This window comes from Drosophila mauritiana, chromosome 3L (genome assembly GCF_004382145.1).
Source record: "Drosophila mauritiana strain mau12 chromosome 3L, ASM438214v1, whole genome shotgun sequence".
In the NCBI taxonomy this organism is placed as follows: domain Eukaryota; kingdom Metazoa; phylum Arthropoda; class Insecta; order Diptera; family Drosophilidae; genus Drosophila; species Drosophila mauritiana.
In genome coordinates, this window is record NC_046669.1 from 21,346,210 (window position 1) to 21,365,442 (window position 19,233).

Sequence of the window (19,233 nt, forward strand, 5' to 3'; positions counted from 1 at the left end):
TATTCACCTACCAGCATTAAAATACGGCTGCATTGGAGCCGCTCATAGTCACTACTTATTCTGGCAACTAAATTCTGACTTCGGTAGCCGTGCTAAGGTAATTTAACGTGCGAAAGCGCCAGGGGAACTGCTTGCGGACAGATTTCTCCGCCGTGAATAACTTAGCCAATTAAGGGAGCTAGACATCGCGCGTGTGGCATTCCAAGCCGGAAGTCAGTCACTTGTCGGCGCTTGGCGATATCGGCAGCAGCATGCTAAAGCTGAAACAAACGGAGGCGGTTTCGGAGAAGCCTAAATCCGGACCGGGTGACATAGACCCACCGAAGACGTCGGAGGAAAACCAGCTGGACGCGATCATCGTTGAGATTGGCCAGTTCGGACGTTTTCAAGTCTTCAACTACTTGCTGCTTTGCCTACCCATTATCTGCAACGCCTTCTACTCCATTTCCTACGTTTTCACCGCTGGCGATGTGCCCCACAGGTGGGTCAGTGAAATGGTTATGGTGCTGTACTTTTACGTCGGAAGTTCTTCATAGGTGCAACATCACCCTGTGCGATGGGTTGGACTCCAGGTATGAAGAACCATTCTTAAATTTCACCACTCCCCAGCGCCACGGCAACTGGGCTCAATGTGAGCAGTACGCCGTACGATCCGACCTCGTGGGTGAACCTTCATGCAATGTCAGTAGCTTTGATGTGGGTCAGCGTGTCCCCTGCGATGCTGGCTATAAGCTGGGGAGCGGCGAAAAGACAATAGCAACTGAGGTATGATTCAAGGTGACTTCCAGCAACCCTAATCTAATTTATATTACCACAGTTTGGCATTTTCTGCGCTGACCAGTGGAAGCTGTCAATGGTAGGAACCGTCAACAATATTGGACAGTTTGTGGGAATACCACTGGGGGGGTATCTCGCCGATCGGTAAGAATAAAGCAAAAAATCACATTTTAAAGTTTTAGTGATACGATAAGATTGGGTTCACTTCAATAATAAACTTTCTTAAAAGTATACAAATTTGGCACATATCAAAATCATTGGTAAAATTATATCGAAGAGATTTTGGTAACTGTTTGATAATTTAAATTAAATCATTTTTCCTATGCCCCAGAAAATGTTCAAAACACCAAATATTTTAAGGGGCTTCTAATGGGTTATACCACAGACACTAGAATAAATATGTAAATATGTAAAATATGTAAATTCGTTTTTCGGCCCCAAAATCTTTTACCACAAGTACGCACACATATACACGTTCTCGTTTATTGTTTTTACATAAGCAAGTAAGCTCTATTTTTAGATTTCTTACGCTCTCAGTTTTTAGTGAGCGGAGAGAGGGTAATTTTGGCCGTTACCAAAAAAGTGCAAATTCGAATGTCTTTGCTTACACCTATTTTTGTATCATCGAAACGGAATTAAATGTTACTAAAATGTTCATTCAGTTCGGCCGTCTAGCCATGCAATTTTATTTTTGAACGGCTAAATAAATGTAACCAAAGACTTGTTAATTGATGCCCAATTCGTTTCCTGTTTAAGATATGGGCGCAAATTCATACTGGTAGCCTCGGGAATCCTCAGTTCCTTTGCTGGACTGGCTCGCTCGCATGCGCCGGAGTACTACAGCTTCCTGAGCTTGGAGTTCCTGGACATGGTCGTGGGGAGCACGCTCTTCCCCACCGCCTTCCTTCTCGCCGTGGAGCTAGTTGGCCCCAAGCACCGCGTGTTGGCGGCTACAGTGATCTCCCTGACCTACGGCCTGGCAGAGGCCCTTATGGGCCTCGTGGCCAAGTATCTGACAGACTGGCGTGTCTTCCTACGTGTGCTATATACGCCAGCTCTGCTCCACCTGATTTTCATTTGCCTCCTACCGGAGAGCGTGCGGTGGTTGCTCAGCCAGTCGAAAGAGATGGAGGCCCAGACCACACTGCGGAGGGTGGCGCAAGTAAACCGAAAAGCACTGCCGGAGCACCAGCTTAACGCAATGATACTCTCAAACCGCCGGCTGCTGACCCAGCAGCAACCGGGGGCCACTACAGTTTCCGTCAGATCTTCCAGGCCTTGGGCTGCCGCACCACCCTGTGCTGCTTCGTGTGGTTCACCCACACCCTGATCGCCCTCGGTCTGAGTCTGCATTCAGCCAAGTTGAGTGGGAGCAAGTTCGAGAACTTCAGCTTGACGGGTCTTATGCAGCTGCCTGGTATCCTGATGGCCACCACACTCATGAACTGGATAGGACGCCGACGGGCGCTCAGCTCCTGCCAGTTCACTTGTGCAGTCCTCCTCCTTGCAGTGGCTGCCACGGATGAAGGTAAGCATGTGACCTAACTCGTGGTTAACTGAGACTAAAATGTTGTTTGCTGGATTAGTGTACCCTGTGACCTCTTCAACCCTGTACTTCCTTGCCAAAATGACGTCCACGGGCAGCTTTATGATCCTGTACTTCTTCACCTCCGAGATCTTCCCCACCAACTGCAGGAACAGCATGCTCTCCTTCTGCTCCAGTATGGGTCGCTTTGGCTCCATGCTGTCCCCCCAGACTACTCTACTGGTAAGTAACCCTTCGCTTAGAGGTTATATATCCAACCAGTGTCAATCAATTCCCCGTACAGATCCCCTACTATAAATATTCGCCTCACCTACTATTCGCCCTATTCGGCTTCACCTGCTCGGGTTTGGTTTTGTTCTTCCCGGAGACAACCAACAAGGTGCTGCCCACCACGCTGGCTGAATCTTGCGCCCTGGACAAGAGTATACCTAGGAAAAAGTCTTAAAAAGTACTAACTAATCGACATTATCGCGTCGCTCACATTGGAGTTTGTAGTTTTTCTCGAGTAAAATACTTGCAAGTCAAGTTTGGGCAAACAACATTCATGTTTTTGGAACCAAAATTATGTACAGGTTAAAAACAAAGACACTAGAATAATTTTTAATAATTATTAATAAGTTATTTGACAGTGGCGAAGGTTACGTTCAAACTTTAAGCAATATATTATCATTTCTTATACAAAAACAATCAAATAAAAAATTCAACTTTTATGTGACGTGCTTGATTGTGTACAGGAGCGAAAACTGCACTTCTAAAACTTTAAATTTTGTATGGAAGCAAAAAAAAACCAAGCTTAATGTCTTTTAAGTGCTTGGGAATACACCAAAGTAAAAATCAGTTACAGCAGAGACCACAACAGTATAAAAACGCAGTGCAAAAATGAAACGGTTTAATTGGATGTAATGATAGTAAGTTGGTTACTAAGTCTATCAAGTCTAAGTCTTGATTTTGATTATAAAATAAAGCAAGCAGAATAAGAATAAAAACGTTAGTAAGTATAATGTAAAAAGACATAGATATAGTAAAAACAGACTAAACAAGAATTTAGTTAGTTTTAAATACAAATACCTATTTACATATAGCAAAGAACATATTTTCAATTTGTTTGCCAGCTGTTTCTATGTCAGATTTGCGACATAGTCGTACTATTTCCAAGTAATTAAAATTAAAATCAAAATAAAAAGAAATTATATTATTTTAAACCTGAATTAGAACACTTAATGACCAAAAAGAACTGAGCAACGATTTATTTTCCATTAATTAGCTTGTCATGTTTTGATTGTTCCTCTGATAATGTCGTCCGAGTTAAAGCAGAATTTCATGTTGTATTTTAAGTAATATATAGGTTTGAATCATATTATGTAACGAATCGTCACACTGTACATAATCCTCAGGCGAGACGTAATACGAGTACACGTGAAAAATCAATGATCCTTCCAGCTATGGAAGTGATGTTTATGCTCGCTAGGATTCGAGCACTATGATTCGAGCGAGTCCTAATTAAAGTGTTCATGTAGCTAGCCGCGACCAACTCGAGAATTTTTTAAAACATTTTAATCTATTTTCACTACACATAAGCACTCTCTTTATGTGAATATATGCATGAATCTAATAATGCTAATATGTTTATGAGGGGTAAATACATTTTTTTATAATAAGCATGTATTAAATTTTATCTTTTCGGCTTATTACATGCTTTCTTCTGACATCAAGGCTTCACAAACATTTACATCACCGTCTTCAAGACTGAGTGGATGTCTGATGGACCTATGTGTGATCGAACTCATTTGCTTTGCTCTCTGACCTCTTTATCCATTCATATTTAGGTCTTCCTTTCCCCTATCTCATTTCACATCAATTAAAATTTTCCAAGACTCACAGAATGTTTCCTTTTCCAACGACGAAAGCGATTTTCTCGTGTGGCGGCGGTTTCCTAAAAAATTCGAAGATGGGGGGCAGAGACAAAACTATTTTCCTATTGGGACTCGAATTTGTACATATATAATAACAAAAAGAATTGCGGTCCTACAATTATTTACAATGACGAACTTGCGCCCCGCACCTTTCTTATAGAAAACCCCATTTTTCTGTATGCACTAATACGCGTCTACTTTTTCACGCTGATGAATCTGCTCCTTCATTTACGAAATTTGCTGAGGGAAGGAGCCAACTTACAGCCTTCATGACCAACAGATGGCGCCACAAGTTAAATCGTTACAATTACAATGTTCAAACTGATTTACGTGCTACGAGAATGAATCAACTTCCAAGAATTGCGGGGCCCTCAGCACTGTTCTAATTAATATTTATACATATATATATATATTTATACATAAACACATTTGTATACATATTAATTAATGGTTATCTAAATTTGTTATTGTAATGGCGCTTACGGTAGAAGGGCTTAACAAAATCAACAATTGCTCATTTTGGGTATTTATCTAATTCCGTTTGGAATCGGGGCTTATCAGCTGGATGACCAGCCTTTCCGCGAGATATTTTCGATTTATGGCTGCCATTCAGAGGGGTTGTGTCGTACATCTATCAAGCAATTACAGCGCGCCAATAATTCACGAGCTACCTACCACTTACTGTGGCTTCGTCGAAACTTATCATTGATTTATCAATCTGGTCAACAATCGGCGGATCGATCGAATAGACTGTCATTCGGGCTCTGGTCTTGGGTACACAGTTTCTGCCCCTCCACTTAATCACCACACGGGCGGGTAGTGCGAGCCAAGTGTAAAGGCAATCATACACCCAAAGTCAATGACATGGCGCAAATGGCGTAAGATAAGGCGGCCAACGTGCCAGGCTGGCCAACTTGTTGACCCAGTGGAGCGAACAGGCTAAACAGCTGCTGGCTACAACCCACCACCCAAAACCAGACACCATGTCTCGTCGTCTGAGAGATAAGCCATAGCTGCGCACCATTGATATCTATTGATATCTGCTAACCCATTCAAAACTTAAAGTGCTCGGCTTATCGAGTAACACAGCATATCCTAGATGCCATTGAAAACGGTCAATACAGCTCTGCTAAACTTCTTAGATGTGAAGGAAGATTGCCTTTTATGCTAAAAACCCTCCTCCTGATCAATATCTTCTCGTAATGTCTTCTTGTAATGAGCGAAAATTCATAGTGGAAGTGAGAGGCGAAAGAGACGAGTTAACGTTCCGCAAGGTTGTGATTTGGGTGCTGAATTATACACCCCTTACACCTTTGACATGCCATATCCCAGAGAACCGGGTTCTCCTTTGGAAACGTAGGCTAACACAGCCTTTATCGCCTGCTCGACGTGTAGATTCGAAGCGTCTGGTAAAACCCAAATTTTTTTGGACCTCTGTAGCGAGGTGACTATCAATGGAAATAAGTCCCAGCTAACAGTTCCAACATAATGAGAGTGCAAAGGGTCAAAAACCGAGCGTTGAGCCTGGTATGCGAGAATCTATGCGAGATCTCTAACGACCTCAGCATCCCCACAATCAATCGAAATTCAAGTCGCTACAACGACTGATTTGATGGCGACACCAGCCACCTAGCGGCTTCTTTGGCTAACCCAACGACCATGAGATCTTTGAAGAGTTAGGCAATGAACGTCAGTGTAGCCTGAACTTTCATCCAATCTAAGTATTAATAAAAATTGTAATTTTATCATTCTATGTTATTTTCGTTGCTACTATTAGTTTCTATGTTATAAAACCATTCAATTGGTTGCTAAGCATAAAATTTATATACATATATTATCTCAATGCTCCCTTGTACCTGTTACATACTTTTCAACGAGTCTAGTATACCCTTTCAGTCTACGAGTAACAGGTATAAAAAGTCGAAGCTCTCCCATCCCATGAAAGTACACATATGCATATAGTTTCGGATTGGGGCCTGATAAGACCCCGATAAGAGGGCAGTATGGAGAAGAGCGGACGGATTAAAAATAGAACGCGAGAGCGAGCCATCGGAAGAGAATCAAAGACCAGAATCAAAACACAGCACTGTTGATGTGGTTAAATCATTCGTTGAGTGGCACTGCTCCCAGCGAGACGCTCCAGAGCGTCTATAAATACACCGCAGAACTAACGGGGCGAAAAGATCGCGCGCCGCGAGTTATAAAACAGCGATTAGAAGAAGTGCATCCACCACGTGGCTGGTGGTCAATTGATTGTACGGATATACATACATAATATCACACACATTATGACCAGCCAGAAGGAGGGAAATGGAAACAGGCCGAGCGATCCCAAGACCAATGGCCATGCGGATGCGGAGGCGGCGACGCAGACGGCTGGTGGGGATGACGACAACTCTCTGGATGCGATTCTAGTCCGAATCGGGCAGTTCGGGCGCTATCAGATCATCAACTATGTTCTGCTCTGCGTTCCCATGCTCTTCAACGCCTTCTTCTCCATATCCTATGTTTTCACGGCGAGCACCGTTGTGCACAGGTAGGTAATAAGTTCATCAAATAAATTGGCTGGTCAAGATCTCCGATTTCCCAATTGTCCCAGGTGCACTGTTCCGCAGTGTGATAGTCCCAGCAGCGCCTATGAGGAGGACTGGCTGGGCTTCACCATCCCCAAGAAGAACTCCGCCTGGGACGACTGTCATCGGTACGCCACCAACCTATCGGGGGCTATCTCGGGATACACGGACCCATCTGGACAATACTGCCTCAAGGAGTACTTCACTGTTACGCCGGAGACCTGTGGACGCGACTTCAAGTTCAGGGACGAGGAAAAGACCATATCAACGGAGGTGGGTAGACGAAGATAAGGGCGTAGGTGTGTTGATAGACTCAATTGGTGGAAGTTCAGTGTGAGATTTTTAATTTGATAACAAGTTGGAGTGGGTTATCTTCAGGAGGAAGTTATTAACACGGTGTCAATCATTAAAACGAATATTGCAAATTACTGGCTAGGTAAATAACTCAATCTTGTACACATAGTGCAATTTTCAGTAACTATATTACTTTATACCCAATTAAACACGTATCATAAATGTACGTGATAATATTTGCGGTTTAAGAACTAAAAGTATTAAAAGTATATTTAATTCAAATATTATTTTCACAACTAATCGTATTTCGGCTGGTTCCGTATTTGATATAAATATAATTTTCTTTGCATATATGAATTTAATTAATGAAGTGTGGAAACCTTATAACTAGTAAAGTAACAATATTAACATACCATCTCCTAAGTTTGGAATATACTGTGAGGACGAGTGGAAGCTTTCCATGGTGGGCACTATCAACAATGTGGGCCAATTCGTGGGCATACCCCTGGGAGGATACTTTGCGGATCGGTAAGTACCTGTCCCTGTTTGGTAAGAGTATTTGCAGTCTAACAGCATCTTCATCTACCCCAGATACGGACGACGCACCATGCTAGCTGTAGCCGGATCCCTCAGTGCTCTAATGGGCGTGATCCGGTCGCTGTCGAGCAACTACTCCATGTTCCTGGTGTTCGAGTTCCTGGACATGGCCGTGGGTAGCACCCTCTTCCCCACCGCCTTCCTGCTGGCAATCGAGCTGGTTGGTCCGAAGAGGCGAGTGGCTGCGGCCACAATCATCACTATCTTCTACGCGCTGGGCGAGGCCTTCCTCGGATTCCTGGCTTCCCAAGTGCAGCACTGGCGCTGGCTGCTCCGGGTGCTGTACGCTCCGGCTGTGCTGCAGATCCTATTTTTGTGGATCTTGCCGGAGAGCGTCCGCTGGCTGCTCAGCCAGGGTGCCGAGGAGAAGGCGTCCAATGTGCTGCGACGGGCGGCGCGGATTAACAAGCGGCCGCTGCCGGAGGAGCAAGTGAACGATCTCTTGACCAGCAATCGACAGAAGCTCAGCCAGGCCAACGAGAGCCAGTATCCAATAATGCGAGCCGTGGTCTTTTTCTCGCTGCGGATAGCCAACTGTTGCCTTTGCTGGTTCACGCACACGCTGATCGCCCTGGGTCTTAGCCTGAACTCGGTTAACTTGGGCGGCAACAAGTACACCAACTTCATGCTGAACGGTTTCATCCAGATCCCTGGCCTGCTGCTCCCCTTGGTCATCATGGACCGCGTCGGCAGGAGGCATTCCCTCTGCGCCTCGATGCTGCTCTGTGCCATTTGCATGGGCGCCTCTGCCGCAGTGCCCGCAGGTGAATGAACATGATCTTCCAGCTAAAAATTTTCTATAATGTGTCTGATTTCCCCTTAGATAACTACGCGGGCTCTCTGACCCTGTTCCTAATTGGAAAGCTGGCCATCACCTGCAGCTTCCAGATCTTGTACTTCTTCACCTCGGAGATCTTTCCCACCAACGTGCGAAACACCCTGTTGTCGCTCTGCTCCATGGTGGGACGCATAGGATCCATGCTGGCCCCACAAACCCCTCTACTGGTTAGAACGGAATTATCTTTACGGGCTCGATCAGTTAATTCTATGCCCTTGTTTCTTCCAGGCCAAGTACTACATTTACGCCCCGCAGATCCTGTTCGCTACCTTCGCTCTGATCAGTGGCTTCCTGACTCTGGCCTTTCCCGAGACGGCGGACAAGGTGCTTCCAACGACCATGGAGGAGGCACGCGACTTGAACCAGGCCAAGCGGCGTGGTGAGAAAGCGTCGTGATATCCGTGATATTTTTTTATCAGCATTTAGCAACCTTTTTAAAGTCTTAGAAGCCATTTTTTAGTCTTGTTAGTGTGTTTGTTTGTTTTATATGTATACATCGGGAGTCTCCTCCTTTCACAAGTTGTACTTATCTATGTATGTATGTAGGTTTAAATTTATTGCGCGTGCATAAGTATCTCTGTCGATCAATGCAATTATTTTATTTATGAGTAAGTAATAAAATTGAACTCCCCTCGGATCTGGTAAGCGTACCTTAAGCGAATAGATTTTAAACGGGGCTGCAAGTTAGTGCATTTTTGCGTGCTTAATTTTAAAACAATGTATGGAAAATATTTTACTTAAAAACACATGTAAGCGTGTGTAGTTATACATAACATCTACATGAATTGTGGCGCCCCCATACGGGAGGTGGAGGAACTATTTATACTAGAATCCATGGTCGATTAGTATCGAATACACAAGTGTAGAAATCGGGGTGGCAACTCAAAAATATGCGATGGCCCAAAAGTACGTTATTTTCGAATTGCGATTTAGCAATTTAGCGGAAGTTTGTTGTGCCACGCCCACTCAAACGTCCATAAACAACCCAAAACGGCAATGTTTTGATATATTATTATTATTTTTATTTATTTAAAATCGTTGTGCCACGCGCACTCTAACGCCCACAAACCGCCCAAGACTGCAAATGTTTTAAAATTCTTATATTTTTTTAGTCTTGTAAGTTTCTATCAATTTGATAAACATTTTGTATCTGATAGTCGGGGAACTCGATTCTCTTGATTCCTTTTTAAAACACAAGTGACAGCTTAACCGGTTTGTGGACGCTAGAAAAACATTTTCGGCGAAATCGATAAAAATTGGCAAGACAAACGATGAATAAAAGATATTGGTCAGTTTGTGTCTTTCGAAAATACATGCTTAATATCAGCTTTCTAGCTTTTAAAGTTCAGTACATACGCAGGGACATCTTGATATGCCTAGAAGCACGATCAATCTGAAAAATTACCATAATTTCAATAAAACGATCAAAGAGTTTTTATCTATAATAATTCTTTTGAAATATATAGAAATATTTGAAATCGCAACGTAATTATCATTCAACCTAGATTATTAAGTAATAATCAGGTTTACACCTGCATAAAAATTGGACATTTCTTTATAGCAATAAGTCATAGCAATAAAAAGATCTGGCAACAAAAATCAGACTATTAGACTTCATATTAATTCCGTTCAGCCATGAATGACACCAGTGTAATCTGTTCATGGCGAGAAGCACTTTAAACTGTGTAAATGTAACGATCATTTAACTGATCAAACACACTTTACAAACAATTCAATGTTTGTAGTGAACTCGAGTAGCCCACCATTGTCTCGGTTGTAGCCCGCTGATATCGTAGATACTGGAGAAGGTGAGTAGAAACTTTGAAGTGCCATGTCGGACAACAAATAAACAACCCAAACAACTAAGTGTAACCAATAGCAGGGGTGAAGAACACATGCACCGAGTTCTTTGTCGGAATAAGAAGTACAAACAAAGCCAAACCCACAATGAGTTATAATAAATGGGAACAATAGTAACCCTAAAACACGCCTTGTGAATTTTATGAATGGTTAGCGCTGCTGTGATTCGATTTGATGGCATTTGTAATTGCAATTATAGTCAGTGGGTCTGTGGCTTCGGAAGGTTTCTTATCGGGATTCGATGACAACTTGTGCGCCTTGCATCGATGATATCGCAACCTTATCTCCGATCTGACGATCGCCCGATCGGATGGCCAGGTCCGGAGAACCAAATGCCGAGTGCCAATCAGTTTTGGAGTGCCCATGGGACCACATAGACATGAGCGGAGGAGACTACGAAAGCGGTGACTACTTCATGCGCAGTCGGTGGGTCCGTCCCCAATCGGGATATGATGTCACCGATAACCATTGCTTCCGACTGCTTCCAGGAAGCAGCGGGACAAGCCGTCGCTATGGGACTCTTTCCAGGACCCGCCGTCCAAGAAGACGAGCGGATCCGATGCCGACTGGAAGAAGCTCCAGTTCTGCCTTAAGCTCTTCAAGCTCTGCATCTACCTCCTTGTCTTCGCGGTCGTTCTTGCCACGAGCGTGTTCGCCAACTTGGTTTATCTCTACATGGCCGGAAACACAGGTGGCACCGGGCCACGCGTGCAAGTGTGCAGCAAGTATCGTGAGTACAGTTAACTTATTTGCTTGAGTAGCACTAACACTGCGCTTCTTCCGCTTCGCAGTACTCCGGCACGGCCAAGTGGAGGCGGTGGCCAGCGAGCTGGACCAAATCGCCTGGGTCTGGGCCCTGATCTTTGCATTCACCGCCCCCGAGCTGCTCACCTTCCTGCGCGCCTTGCGCATCTGTATGTTCAAGCGCGAGCAGCGACCCAGCGGACTGGAAGTGGGACTGGTGGGTATTTGTTCCGTGGGTGTACAGATAGGGTGGCTCGATTCCGAGTAATATGTTTACCTATACGTTCGAAGTGAAGTAAATCACTTTTGACTAATCTCTTTGCTAGATAAAAGCTTTGTACTTTGTTAAATATTTATAAATATTTTGTTTTATGTGCGTTGCATAACTTAAAGGAAATTGGAATGTTAAATACTCGTAGTGTCAAATCACAATATTCAGCTAAATAATATAATAAGTTCGATACGATTCAAATTACCCCTATATCATTCGTTTCATAAAAGAAATAGCTTAGCCGTCTTAAATCGTCAAGTTTAGTATATCACAGCGCCTAACAATTAAGCTGCAAAAGTCACTAGATTTAAAAACCCCAAGTGAGTGTAGCCCCTCAAATGGCGCCACCAACTCACTAGAGCCTTCGAGCCACCCTAACCCCGACGTAGATTGATTGATAAGCCCCCGCCAATCAGGTCACGCTCTTTGAACTCCTGCACGTCGTTGGTCTGGCCCTGCTCACCTTCACCGTGCTGCCGGCCCTGGATGTGACGCGCGGAGCGATTCTGGGCTGCTGCGTCTGCTTCGTGCCTGCCCTGCTTAGTAAGTTCCCCTCCCGACCAGCCCAGAGCCCAGATGTTATCGGTGCCTAGGCACCGACTGACAATAATTAAATTGATTGCCCCGGCTGCTCGACGTTTCAGACCTGCTGACGGGAACGCGGGTGCACTGGAGATCGGCGGACAGCCTGGTCCTCGGGCTCTCCATCCTGGCCCTGGTGGCGCAGGGCAGCGTCTTCCTGGTCTGGCCCTCGCTGAGCGACAGTCTGGAGGTCCAGCTGCTGGCCATTCCGCTGCTCCTCATCTCGTTTCGCTGGTGGGAAAACTTCGCCAACACTCACGAGGCCATCGGTATGTGCTTGCTCAATGACTAGTTCCCGACAATACGTACATACATATATAGATACATACATATATAGATATATAGATATAGATATCTACTAGGCCCTCTTGGTATTCAAAGGCGCTTTGAAAGTTATCACTCAACGACTCTTAAGCACTTAGTTTATTATTAATTATAGTGGTCAGAGATGACATTTACTTTCATCGTAAAGTGCCGATTTAAAGTTAGACCGAATAATCGCAATTCCACGGGGGACTTCGTCCGGATTGGGGTTATCATATATGCCTCAATATTAATTAGTATTATATTATATGGAATATCATTAGCCGTAGTAGTTATATGTTATGTTTTTGACTGTCAGCAATTGCATCGGATACTCCATTGTATGCGGCATTGTTCCTTTGAAATTATGCAACACAAAATGCATTAGGCTCAGCGTAATTGTTCAGAGAATTCTAAGTGCGAAAGTACTGATTCCTCATACATTCTTCCTCCGGCAGCCTATATAATTCGCACCATCCGCTGTACCCGATCCCGATACCACACCTACCTGTACCTGGCGCCTCTGAAGGTGTTGGTTTTCGCGGGGATGGGCTTCATCCTGCATGGCCACGAATTTGTGGAGTACTTTAGTAGGTTCCGGGATGCCTGGCGACCACATCTCATTACGCTGGTGGTAAGTGTAGTCCAGTCATTAAGGCCCGAGGTTACCATTCATTTTAATACAGATAGTAAAATTTAAGGCTAGAGGTGTTTAAGCTTCCCATTTTCTATGAACTTTTAGCAGTCTAATGGTGACCCCGATGCGCTGCTTTCAGCACAGGCCAACGTATCAATCACAGCGCCTCCACGCAGGACACTGTTCACCATGCAGTCTAGTCCGAATGCGGTTTTCTACGCACTGGCGGCCCAGGTGGGTGCCGCGTACCTGTGCCACATTTTCGGTAAGTTCGCCTGCAAAATCAAGATCCAGAAGTTCAGCTACGCGCTGCCCCTCAGCCTGGCAGGACCCGCCACCGTCTGCCTGGCCACCTTTCTGGCCCAGCTGCGGGCCTCGGACCCGTGCTCCCTGCACGGCCTCATGCCGGACTACCTCTCGCTCCTGGCGCTGGGCGGGAGTGTGGAGGAGCTGGGCCAGAGATGCCTCGACTACGCCCTCTGGCTGTGGCCGCTGTGGTGGCTGGCCCAGGTGTGGACCTGCCTGCACATCTGGCAGCCCCACAATGACAGGAACGCCCCAACCGAGAAGCTCTTCGTGTGTCCATGGTACTGCGGCCTGCTGGTGGACCAGTGCTCGATGATGAACCGGCGGATCGTGGACTGGAGCGAGGAGTATTTGGCCATCAAGGTGAGCGGGGGTCGCTGCCTGCAGAATTGAGTGCTCCAAATCAGATGCGAGGCAAGTTAAGGGCATGTTAATGAATTATTGTAATCAGGCGCCTGCCTGGCATCAATCATCTCGCCAAGTTCGCAGCTTCCTGCAGCTCTTGTGCCAATCCGTGCACCCACATCCATTTTTGACTATTCCGGCGGAGGGGCCCGGACTGCCGGCACTACTGATGTGCGCTTCAAATGTCAGGCAATGTAATTAAGTTAAATGACGGGGAAACTGCAAAGTTCAGGAAATGTTTGCGTTTCGTCCTTTTCGGGGAGGGGCACGGCTGGGATGCCAGCACTGGGATGGGTTTTCGGTGGGTGTAAACTTAATTAAAAGTGCTTCAGCTCCACTCGCATGTTTTCGGGGCCTACCCAGCATAAAGACATTAAAGTAATTAAAATCAGGGCATACGAGTTGATTTTAAGGGCATAATTTAGGGGTCATGCGAATTATGTGCATTCGTAATAGCCTTGCTACATTAGGCAGGCTGAACCGACCTTTAACTCCTTAAAATCCGTGAAATATTAATAAAAACTTTCATTCTAGTTAGGATTAATCTGCTGTATTGCATACCAAATACGTTGCTTAGCTTGAAATGAATTTTGAGGTTTATCTTGTGTGCAGTTGTGCTCTGTTGCCAAATTAATGCCGGAGCCCTTGCCAAGAATTTTCGTGCTCTTGAGGCTCCGCAAATACCGCATTGGATTTCTCAAATACCCACTTGGTATGCACTGCAATCATTCGGAGCTTAAACTAAACCCACCTGCATCTGTTTCTCCCGGCAGAGCGACCTAACCGCGCCGAGGGATCCTGTGGTGGCTCTGGCAGCCGACATCAATGCCAGCCGGGACATCCAGGAGGAGGACAAGGTGCCGCAGCTGATTGTGTGCGCCACCATGTGGCACGAGACCGAGGACGAGATGATGGAGTTCCTCAAGTCAATTGTCCGCTTGGATGAGGATCAATGCGCCCGCCGCATGGCCAGGACGCACCTCAACGGCGGCAAGGCGGACGACGAGTACTATGAATTGGAAAGTATGTAAATGGGCCAAACTTTGCGGGTGAAGATGCTGATGCTGATGCAGAAGCAGCTGGTGTCTTCTCCAGTCCTCACTGGCTACATTTGCATTGCACATTTAAATGTGTCAAAGTGGGAATTTATGCAGCTCGGCACGCTGCTTGCAGCTCTATTTATAGCGCTTGGCGACTTCATTTCCGCGCTTGCCAAAATGGCTTTAAGCCAAGCGTCGGCAACTGTCGGCGGCAACTTTACGATCTCCGTAACACCGCCCCTACACGGAGAATAAATAATGGGCTTAAACGCAAACATTCAATTCAAAACGGATTATAACTCGAAAATTCTTATGCCTTTGCACAGGGTATATTGATTTGGTATAGATATTCATAATTAGTATCAACAGCCGAGTTGAAATAGCCATGTCCGTCTGTCCGTCTTACGAAATATAGTGTCTGTGCACCAAAGCTAGTTGCTTTTAGTCATGGCAATATTTTATTGCCTTTAAAATTTCAGATGATAAAGTAATTGAGAATTTTTGGAAACCAAACCAATTCTTTTCCTTTTTCGGTATAAATCAGACTTTTTCTTATAGAAATTGACTGCGAAGCTAACTCCCCTTCTTGTTTAATTTAAAGCATTAATTTAAACCTGCTGTGAGAATCATATCGCGCGTCTACTTAAAATGGACTAATCTGATCATAACGCAAAGTCGAAATGGAAAGTGAATTGAAAAAAATTTTGAATATCAATTCTGTAACAAGAACCTAATTTGAAGCCAAATGTTTCTGCAGCTTAAACTAGCTTGAGGTGACAGTAAGGATTAGATTTTTCAACATTTTATTTTTCCTATATTTTCATAGCCAACATCTTCTTCGACGATGCATTCGTTTCGGATCCGCGTCAGTGCCAGAACAAGCGTAACCCACCCATCAACGAGTATGTAAAGACCCTAACCCGAACCATCGACAAGGCAGCCTTTGAGGTCTACGGAGTGAACATCCGCATAAAGCCCCCTCTGAAGATCGAGACTCCCTACGGAGGCCGCTTGGTGTGGACCCTGCCAGGACGTACTAAAATGGTGGCTCACCTGAAGAACAAGGACAAGATCCGGCACAAGAAGCGCTGGTCGCAGGTCATGTACATGTACTATCTTCTGGGATATCGGATTATGGAGACGAAGGAGCTGTCGCCCCGTCGAAAGGCGGTTATTGCAGAGAACACCTTTATTTTGGCCCTGGACGGAGATATAGACTTCCAGCCGCGAGCTGTGCAGCTTCTGATCGATCGAATGAAGGCCGTGGACGAGCTGGGAGCTGCTTGCGGTCGGATTCACCCGGTGGGCAGGGGTCCGATGGTGTGGTACCAGAGATTTGAGTACGCCATTGGACACTGGCTGCAAAAGGCGACGGAGCATGTCATCGGTTGCGTGCTCTGCAGTCCGGGATGCTTCAGTCTGTTCCGGGCCAGCGCCCTGATGGAGAACAGTGTGATGAAGCGGTACACGATGATCAGCTCGGAGGCGATGAAGATGGTGCAGTACGACCAGGGCGAGGACCGCTGGCTGTGCACGCTGCTCTTGAAGGCCGGCTCCCGGGTGGAGTACTGCGCCGCCTCGGATGCGTACACCCACGCACCAGAGAGCTTTAACGAGTTCTACAACCAACGACGTCGTTGGGTGCCCTCCACCATAGCCAACATCTTCGATATCCTGGCTGATGCGGACACCGTAGTGAAGAAGAACAACTCTATATCAACGATGTACGTGTGGTATCAGGGAATGCTGATGATCGGAACCGTGCTAGGACCGGGCACCATATTCCTCATGATGGTGGGCGCCTTGGTGGCCGTGTTTTCCATTGACATCTGGACCGCTTTCCTCTGGAATTTCTTTCCGATCCTCTTATTCATTCTGGCCTGTGTCTACCTTAAGCAGAAGTTTCAACTGCTGATAGCATTCGTCATTAGCTCCGTTTACTGCCTGGTCATGATGGCTGTCCTCATCGGCATCATTGTCCAGATGCTGGAGGACGGACCCCTGGCTCCTGCATCGCTGTTCTTCCTGCTCGTAGCTGTGCAGATCACAATTGCAGGTGAGGGATTGGCCCATGTAGAATTTTGAATTAATAATATGTTAAAAAAAGTAACGTTAAGAAATTACAATTCGTTTGAAGTTCTCAATTCTAATCTTCGTTTCCCGGTTTCCCAGGTTTTATGCATCCGCAGGAGTTCTGGGCATTGCTTTGCGGAGTCATCTACTACATAACCATCCCTTCGATGTACATGCTTCTCATGATCTTTTCTGTGTTCAACATGAACGATGTTTCGTGGGGCACTCGAGAGGCTCCAGTGCTCAAGGACGACGGCAAGGACGCAGCCGATGAAGCGAGTAGCTACCTGCCAGGCTGGCTAAATGATCCGCTATTGATCGATTCGGAGCTGGGCGAAGTGTCGTTGATGGAGCAGAGATTCTGGAAGGATCTGATCAAGCAGTATCTGAAGCCACTAGAACTGAGTAGGGAGCAGAAGCAGGCGATGGCCGACGGACTTAAGGAGCTGAGAAACATGATCGCCTTCGCCTTTGTGATGGTGAATGCGATCTTTGTGCTCATTGTGTTCCTGCTGCAGCTGAAGAAGGAGTTCCTGCACCTCGAGTGGCCTATTGATCCCACAGACTTTGTGTCCTTCGACAGGGACAACCTGATGGTTGGCATTTACAGGCAGTACAAAGAACTGGATCCCATTGGCCTGTGCTTTGTGATTTTCTTTGGACTGATCCTGATCATCCAGTTCCTGGCGATGTTCTTCCACCGCTTCGCTACCCTGTGCCAGCTACTGGCCACTACTCAGGTGGACTGGTTCCGAACAGGAGGTCAATTTACTGACGAGGATGCCGCCACCGAGCTGAAGGGCAGTGCTGTCAGTATAGCGCGGAAGTTGCAGCGACCCAAGAGGCTCTTCGACGACGACGAGGACGGGGACCCCCACTACGACGAGGTGATGATGGATTCTTTGGAAGGGGAGCACAGGGAGAGCATGGTGCGACGGCAGACGATCTTTCGGCTTCACGAGACGCGGGACAAGCAGCACAGCGACTACAGCAATCTGGTGTTCAACTTTGAACGCCGTTTCTTCGGAGACGACGAGCTGAACCTCAAGAATCTGGCACTCAACCGGAAGTCAGTGAAGCTCCTGCAGGCGCGTCGCTCGGCGGCCAAGGTCAATGCAGCGGCCACGCCCGAGGGCACGCCCACCCCGAAGGCAGGAAAGCGACCGCCTGTGGCGCCGATGGCCAAGAAGGTGAGCTTTACGGCCTCAAACCAGAACAGCATGGCTATCTACGACAACGGCGGGTACGAACACACCGAGTTCTAGATTAAAATCAAGCGGATGACCCAAGTATTAACCAGAGAATCTTGTAGAGTACTATTGTACATATCTAGGTGTTTTCCACTCTGGACTCGTTAAACAATCTTCACGAATAGAGTGCCAAGCTGACATTTCTTATCCGTACATACCCACATTAATCAATAATACCCTAATTAATATGTATTATACGGTTCAAAGCCATCAAAACACCCTTACATTTGCATATCCTTATGCGCTTATATAATCGAATCCCCAAGTTTCTTGGTGGCATAAAAAATATAATTAATTGCATTTAACTGAAGTGGCAGAGGCAGCCAAGTCTACTTCCCTTCTAACTGAAGACATCTCATTAGCATAATTACCAGATGCAGTCGACGGCAATGTCGGGGGGTGGGGGAGGAGCAGGACAGAGGAGGGGCTACTTCATTCATCAATGTCGGGGCAACGCTTAGAGTTAAGTGCTCGTGGTGGCGATGCGCTTTTTGCTTGGAAAGTTCTTGCTCCTCTTCGTTACAAAATGCAAATCAAAGTGTGATTAGCTTGGATTTGATGAAGTTTCTGCAGCAATGCACAAGTTCCCTTAGCCGCGCCCATTCGATGCTGGTGTGTGTGCGCGGGGGCGTGGCAAGGTGTCAGCGTAAGTGTTTTGTAAGTGAATTTTTCACTGCCTGCGCAAAAAAAGGCGCAAGGAGGCAGGCGGGCCAGGCGAGCCAAGGCGTAAGAAGAGTCCTTTCGCCAAGGACTGGCAGGACTTACTTTGGCAATGCGCATACATTAGGGATAGAAGGTAAGACGGCAGTTCCACCAGCGCAGTACCAGCAGCCAGCTCTGCTTCTGGTTTGCTAAGTGCTGAAACCCAAGATTACAGGCGAAGAACACGACTAAGTAATGAATTCGGTTGGTCAAACGGAAGGTAGACATCGATTCGATGGCGCACCGATATTCATGAAGGTGGGCACAACTTTGTTGGCTTTATAGCAGTTGCCGAATACTGTGATTCAGAACCGGATTTAAATTGGGAAGCTCTTTGAAAGCGCACTCCGAAATGCATTCAGCCAGAGGAAACTTGCATACAACAAGCAGATAAGATATTTACATATTAATTTGAAAGAACTCCAGAATTGAATAGCTACTGGCAAAGAAGGGCTCAAAAAAGCACAAAAGCAGCAATGAGTTATGACGACCTCGTATTGCAAAAACAGAAGAAACTGAACT

General features: G+C 46.0%; 3 protein-coding genes across 3 annotated transcripts; all 3 read left to right on the forward strand.

Annotated features, from left to right (window-relative positions):
• Positions 1 to 64: 64 nt before the first annotated feature.
• LOC117142080 (solute carrier family 22 member 1-like) lies at positions 65 to 2,203 on the forward strand. Its single transcript, XM_033305962.1, has 4 exons — positions 65 to 481; positions 537 to 765; positions 818 to 921; positions 1,534 to 2,203. The coding sequence occupies exons 1-4, from the start codon at positions 252 to 254 to the stop codon at positions 2,105 to 2,107; spliced, it is 1,137 nt and encodes a 378-aa protein (XP_033161853.1). The 5' UTR covers positions 65 to 251; the 3' UTR covers positions 2,108 to 2,203.
• Positions 2,204 to 6,269: 4,066 nt separating this feature from the next.
• Positions 6,270 to 9,172, forward strand: LOC117141365 (solute carrier family 22 member 3-like). Its single transcript, XM_033304772.1, has 6 exons — positions 6,270 to 6,772; positions 6,836 to 7,082; positions 7,528 to 7,631; positions 7,695 to 8,464; positions 8,524 to 8,705; positions 8,767 to 9,172. The coding sequence occupies exons 1-6, from the start codon at positions 6,525 to 6,527 to the stop codon at positions 8,932 to 8,934; spliced, it is 1,719 nt and encodes a 572-aa protein (XP_033160663.1). The 5' UTR covers positions 6,270 to 6,524; the 3' UTR covers positions 8,935 to 9,172.
• Positions 9,173 to 10,764: 1,592 nt separating this feature from the next.
• Positions 10,765 to 18,276, forward strand: LOC117141352 (chitin synthase chs-2). Its single transcript, XM_033304757.1, has 10 exons — positions 10,765 to 10,824; positions 10,887 to 11,128; positions 11,190 to 11,359; positions 11,830 to 11,956; positions 12,058 to 12,264; positions 12,757 to 12,932; positions 13,041 to 13,604; positions 14,420 to 14,669; positions 15,513 to 16,742; positions 16,859 to 18,276. Exons 1-10 carry the CDS (start codon positions 10,778 to 10,780, stop codon positions 18,022 to 18,024), a joined length of 4,179 nt encoding a protein of 1,392 aa, XP_033160648.1. The 5' UTR covers positions 10,765 to 10,777; the 3' UTR covers positions 18,025 to 18,276.
• The last annotated feature ends 957 nt before the right edge of the window (positions 18,277 to 19,233 follow it).

Bases quoted from the DNA above. Each gene is read 5' to 3' on its own strand.
- LOC117141365 (XM_033304772.1), top strand. From the start codon at position 6,525: ATGACCAGCCAGAAGGAGGGAAATGGAAACAGGCCGAGCGATCCCAAG. The intron at 7,083-7,527 runs GTGGGTAGACGA...CCATCTCCTAAG, and splicing joins AAAAGACCATATCAACGGAG to TTTGGAATATACTGTGAGGA. The intron at 8,465-8,523 runs GTGAATGAACAT...ATTTCCCCTTAG, and splicing joins CTCTGCCGCAGTGCCCGCAG to ATAACTACGCGGGCTCTCTG.
- LOC117141352 (XM_033304757.1), top strand. From the start codon at position 10,778: ATGAGCGGAGGAGACTACGAAAGCGGTGACTACTTCATGCGCAGTCG. The intron at 10,825-10,886 runs GTGGGTCCGTCC...GACTGCTTCCAG, and splicing joins GACTACTTCATGCGCAGTCG to GAAGCAGCGGGACAAGCCGT. The intron at 13,605-14,419 runs GTGAGCGGGGGT...TTCTCCCGGCAG, and splicing joins AGGAGTATTTGGCCATCAAG to AGCGACCTAACCGCGCCGAG.
- LOC117142080 (XM_033305962.1), top strand. From the start codon at position 252: ATGCTAAAGCTGAAACAAACGGAGGCGGTTTCGGAGAAGCCTAAATCC. The intron at 482-536 runs GTGGGTCAGTGA...AGTTCTTCATAG, and splicing joins GCTGGCGATGTGCCCCACAG to GTGCAACATCACCCTGTGCG. The intron at 766-817 runs GTATGATTCAAG...ATATTACCACAG, and splicing joins AAAAGACAATAGCAACTGAG to TTTGGCATTTTCTGCGCTGA.